The 5,588-nt window shown below is 31.3% G+C and overlaps 1 protein-coding gene across 5 annotated transcripts; it reads left to right on the top strand.

The window, feature by feature from the left end:
- Positions 1 to 627: 627 nt before the first annotated feature.
- On the top strand, positions 628 to 4,284 carry LOC117167698. 5 transcript variants are annotated; one of them, XM_033352823.1, is made up of 6 exons: positions 628 to 920; positions 1,202 to 1,317; positions 2,191 to 2,598; positions 2,703 to 2,909; positions 2,994 to 3,356; positions 3,509 to 4,284. In XM_033352823.1, the coding sequence occupies exons 3-6, from the start codon at positions 2,471 to 2,473 to the stop codon at positions 3,663 to 3,665; spliced, it is 855 nt and encodes a 284-aa protein (XP_033208714.1). In that variant the 5' UTR covers positions 628 to 920; positions 1,202 to 1,317; positions 2,191 to 2,470; the 3' UTR covers positions 3,666 to 4,284. The 5 variants fall into 5 exon arrangements, with proteins under 5 accessions (XP_033208714.1, XP_033208717.1, XP_033208718.1 ...); XM_033352826.1 differs by having other exon boundaries at positions 1,190 to 1,317; positions 2,703 to 2,798; XM_033352827.1 differs by having other exon boundaries at positions 1,190 to 1,317; positions 2,994 to 3,224.
- Positions 4,285 to 5,588: the final 1,304 nt, after the last annotated feature.

Genomic DNA, 5,588 nt, shown 5'->3' with positions numbered 1-5,588 from the left:
AGTTTTATACCCTTATTAGTCAGTAAATGGCCATTGTAAAATATAAGGAAAAATCTTAATAAAAATATATTATTTTTTGGGAATTGGTTAGTTTTTTAAAAATTTATATCGTGTAACTATTATTACTATAAAACTAGAATTCAAACAATCTTACAAAAAGTTTGGGAATGAAAAAATAAAAAGAAGTGCCCCTTGCCTCTAACAAACTAAAAATAAATAAAATCATTTGATATAATATTTACATAAACAACAAAATCGGAGTGCATTATGAACGTGAGTCCCCTCGCCTCACACACCAGTGTTGTGTAGTAACTCGTTACAATTAACGAAGTTACTTTAAAAGTTAAGTTACTAGTAACTCCTTTAGTAACTTCGTTACTTTTTGAAAAAAGTAACTGTAACGTAAATCAGTTACTATTTCCTCGGTAACTAATAATTTTTTTTAAGTTACTTCTTCGTTAATTTATATTTTTTCGTACATCTTTCTTTTGATTGCTTTTATAAAAGATGAGAATTTTAAAAATTGTGCGCGACGAGGAAACAAAACATTACAGATTTCGCGCTTGCGAGCTGGTTTTCATCTGCTTTGTAAACAAGCTAACTTTCATTTTGGACATATTGCTTCTAGCGAATCCGAAATTTTGAAGTTGTCTTTGTCCGAATTTGAAAAAAGACTGTTAATAATGTGCGACAAAAATAACGGCAAAGAATCAAATTATTCTGCTGATGTAGTCAATGAATTTATCGAACTATACAAAAAATCAGAAGAAAATCGTGTACCTTGGCCAGGTTATGCAGAGTTTTTCGATTTCTACTCGGCGGAAGGAAATAGTTACAAACTAAGGTGCAAATTGTGTTTGACTCCGAAAATTCTAAGTGGTGACAAATGTTTGTCCGCGAATTTCAGAAAACACATTAAGGTATGTTATGTATTGAAGTTTAATGCAGTTGTTATACATATTAGGTTATATTCAGAGATTATTTTTATTCCGAATATTATTCCTGAAAAATATTTGTCTGATAGATTGAAACTTTTAATATTTTTATGGAAGTCCATTTAACATAGTATATAGGATGAAAATAAAATTGATAATTGCAATTTTTCCGGTGAAGTATTATTTAATCAAACAAAACCTTAATCAATATTTTTTTATAATCAAGGGTAAGTCCAAATGTTTGTATTTCGCAGATTGTTTTTTAGATGCACTGTGAAAATTAAACGATAAAAGAAGGCACAACTTTAGGGCATGTGATACTCTGAAAATTATCGATTATACCAGTGTAAGATTTCAACGGACGTCCCTGAACTCTTCTTTTGTGAGATAATTATAAACATTTTATTTTGATAAATTTTATTAATACGTATTTATTTTTTGGTTATATTTGTGTTACAATTCTACCCAGCTTTACTCACAAACTGCACAATATTATTGTTCAAAAACTTTAGATAAGCAAAAAAACAAAGTAGGTAATGTCTCGAAACTAACCTTGTTCGTAGGCAATTAAAAAAGTTTATTTCATAAATAATTTTTAATTCTTAATTTTCGATCACATATCACATCAGGCTTATTCCCACCGGGTTTTTGTACACAAAAATTTAAGTTTTCAAAAACTGAATTCGGAGTTGCTATAAAATAGTACAACGGACGTCCACGAACTCTTTTTTTGAGGGATAATAACAAAAAAATTATTCTGATAGAGCTAGGGATAACATAACCTCAAAATACATACAAAATAATCAAATTTAGAAAAATAAAATTTTTTAATTATCCTAAAAAAGAAGAATTCCGGGACGTCCGTTAGCGTGTTTACTATTATTCTCAAATATTTTAAGGTACAAAATATTTTTTATTCTAGAAAAAAAACAGTTGAAACCTAAGTATCGCATGCTTTCAAGTCATGAAAGTTGTAGCGGTAAATTATGTATTTTTGAACTGTACCTCCTTTATGAAAAGAAATCACTAGAAAATAATTACTGGAATAATAACTTTTCCAGTAATTTTGCCAATGATTATTCCAGTAATCGCAAAAATATCACTGGTAATTCCCAGCAGTCTTCCTAGTGACTATGCCAGTAATTAATTTGCAGTGATTTCTTCCCATAAGGGCTCACTTTTAATACATGAAGAAATCTAGATAAGTGCTTATAAATTGATCAAAAGTGTATCACATCTCATTTTCAATGTACAGAATGTACATCAAGGCGTCAAAGACCTGGACGAAGCTACAATAATCGCAAAAAAAGAGAAAATCAGAAAATGAATTCCCAGAAACTGAATTAAAGCCAAATAAAGGACACCCTATTCTGGCTGAGTTCAATTCCGAAATAGTGAGACCGATAGTTACGCAAAAAGTACTGGATCAAAACATAATAAACTATGTGGTAGAAGAAACTAGACCATTTAGCGTTGTTGAGAAACCTGCCTTTAAAAATCTAATACTATCAGCTTTACCAAACAAATGAAGCATTATGACACGAAAAACAATAGGAGGAAGAATTGACGAGACGTATGAAAAAATGACTTTAAATGTCTGTGAAAAACTGGAGAAACAAGAAGTTCTATCAGGAACAGCTGATTGTTGGACTAAATCAAAAAGGTAAGTTCTGGAATTTAAATTATTAAAAAATAATCATGAGTTTATTTTTACGATACATAATTTTTTCGGAAAAACTACGAGTGTATTTACTTTTATTTTTTCAGAAGTTACCTGGGTATGACCGCCGATTGGATAAATGAAGTCACTTTAGAACGAGAATTTGTTGCACTGGCTTGCAGAAGGATTCGCGGAAGTCACAGGTATGACTTCATAACACGATATATACAAGAAACCTTAATCAAATTTGGAATTCAAAATAAAATAATTGGAATTACCACGAACAATGGCTCGAATTTTATTAAAGCATTTCGGTAAAAATACATCGTTGTGACAACTTTCATCCCAAATTATTAAAACTGATTTTAAATTCATAGTTTACCATTATGATATTTCAGAGTATTTTTAGAAAACGAAGATCCAGATGCTGGTGCTGAAAATGAAAGTGAAGACGAAAATGACGAAGACGACATTGAAATGCATTTCCTCGCAGATATTCTTGACAATCCTGGCGATGGTGATGATGCCAATGAAAACGAGATAATTCTTCCACCGCATTACATATGTGGAAGCCACAGTTTAAACCGGGTTGCTGTGGGAGATTCTGAAGCAGCTTTGCAAAGCAAGAAGTATGAAAAATTGAGCAAATCTGCATTCTTTAAATGTGAAAAACTTTGGAGAAAACAAAACAAAGCTTCAAAGAGCGCTGATAAGATAAAAGAAATTTTAGGATTTTACTTTAACACACCTAATCTCACAAGGTACGATGCAGAATTATCTTGTGACATCAGACGTAACAGTTTTTTGCATGGGAAATATCATATATCTTATCCTAGAAATCTCTTGGGACCTATTTAAATATCTTATGCATTCCTATGAAATATTTTTTAATTTTTTGTTTTATCGTTAACAGATGGAATTCGACTTATGATTCGGCAGATCAGCTGGTGAAAATTAGTGAAAAAGAAAATGGCTTAGATAAACTGAATCGCTGTTTCGATGCATGTGGACTGCAGCGACTGACTTTACAAGAAGTCCAATTTTTGAGAGAATACTGCAAGGTTATGTAAATTAGAACAACTAAAGAATGATGGACTGAAATTCTGCGATCCTTTAGCCGACAGTATCCTCAATGGAGTGCAAGATCGATTTCAAGCTCTTTTCAATCGATCGCATTTGATTATTGCAGATTGTTTACACTCGAAATTGAAATTTGATTGGATAACTGAGCAATCTGAAAAAGATTCAGCCATTCAAAGGATAGAACGACTTCTAAATCTAAATATTCTTGATACGAAGAAGTATCCTACCAACGAAAAAAAAGAAGCTCCTGAGAGTTTCTTCAACTTTCCTAAACGGCAGCAACCAGAAGAAGAATGTCAAGAGCTGAGAGACTACTTGTCATCAAACTCTGAGTCCTTGAGTGTATTGGAACTATTTCCGAATTTAAAGATTATTCAATCGATACAACACTACTCTTCCCAGTAGTGCTTCTGTTGAAAGCCTATTCAGTGTCGCAGGTCTCGTGATGAATCCTCGAAGATCCAAGTTAGAACATCAGTCCTTTGGAAAACAGCTGCTCTTGAAAATCGACAAGAACTATTATTAGGAGAAAGTTCTTTTAATTTTTACCCAAAGAAAGAGACATTTATTTACGTTTAGACTCTAAATTCTTTCAAACATATTATAAATTGTTAAACGTAATCAGATATGCCTATATGTATAGTTCAAACTTGAAATGTATATTCTCCACTTATCGGAACACATTGCGTATTTTTCATTTTATAGTTTTAAAAAATCATTTTATTTCAATCTTTCCTGACTAAAAAATTATGAGAGGGGGGGGGATATGAAAAGTAACTCTTAAAGTAACTTAAGTTACTTTTACTAGTAACTGTAACGAGTAACTTTTTTGACAAAGTAACTATAAAGAATTACTTTTTTGACAACGTAATTGTAACGAGTTACTTTTTTTGCAAAGTAACGTTACTGAAACGAGTTACTTTTTTGCAAAGTAACGTCACTGTAACGAGTTACTTTTTTTGCAAAGTAACGTAACTGTAACGAGTTACTTTTTATAAAGGAACTTACCCAACACTGTCACCCACTAAAGAAAAACTTGGACAATTTTTTGATTATTCACGTCATCAGTTTATCAGTTTTTAAAATTCAAATATTCACAACATTGTCATAATTTTTTTCCACGAAGTATTCAAATCATGAAAATCGCCAATTTCTTGAATTTCTTAGAAATGCTGATCAAGATAGAAAAAGAAAACTTTTATAATAGAGGAGAGTACTCGAATATAAGATATTCTCGTAATATGAGATAGCGGGGTATCTGCTAAACTAAGAGACGCACTCTGTTGGTTCTATCACTAATTCGTAGCCCTTAAAGAAAGAGTAATTTCGTGGTTTAGTCTATTTTTCATTGGGCTTCTAAAGATTATAGGCAAACTTTTTGTGAAATCGATGGTTGTCGAGTTCTTGGAAGGGTATTCTTTAAACCTTATTCATTATTCATTAAATATATATTTAGCAATGAAGTTTGCCTTGGAGTGATGAGAATTGAATAACTAAGTAGGAAAATATCGATAGTGTTGAAGTTTTTCATTGTACAGGTCAGACATAGTAAGTGCATAGTTGCACGGTGTTGTTCTCATAATATGAGATGCCTGTGGTTTTTATAACACTGTGGCTGCGCGGGGGAAATTGGTTACAAAAGTGTTTGTGACTACTGCAAAAACTAAACATATCTAAATAGCAGTAAATTTATACTCTGGAAACATAGAATCAAGTTTTTCATTCAAAATAATACTTTATTTTGCATTTTATTAGACATTTCCTGGGGTATCTCATATTATGAGAATAGTTTGACGAGTTTGGAAAAAGCATTTTTTTACATTTTTTGTATTTTCAGTATAAAAAAAATTTTTAATAAAATGTTTTATTTGAGCTCCTTATGGCAAACTAAATTTCCTTTAAAATGACCT

Source organism: Belonocnema kinseyi, chromosome 2 (genome assembly GCF_010883055.1).
Source record: "Belonocnema kinseyi isolate 2016_QV_RU_SX_M_011 chromosome 2, B_treatae_v1, whole genome shotgun sequence".
NCBI lineage: Eukaryota > Metazoa > Arthropoda > Insecta > Hymenoptera > Cynipidae > Belonocnema > Belonocnema kinseyi.
The sequence above is the reverse complement of the archived record's forward strand: the minus strand, read 5'-3'. Positions and strand labels throughout refer to the sequence as shown.

Bases quoted from the DNA above. Each gene is read 5' to 3' on its own strand.
- LOC117167698 (XM_033352824.1), top strand. From the start codon at position 2,471: ATGACACGAAAAACAATAGGAGGAAGAATTGACGAGACGTATGAAAAA. The intron at 2,599-2,702 runs GTAAGTTCTGGA...TTATTTTTTCAG, and splicing joins TGTTGGACTAAATCAAAAAG to AAGTTACCTGGGTATGACCG. The intron at 2,910-2,993 runs GTAAAAATACAT...ATGATATTTCAG, and splicing joins AATTTTATTAAAGCATTTCG to AGTATTTTTAGAAAACGAAG.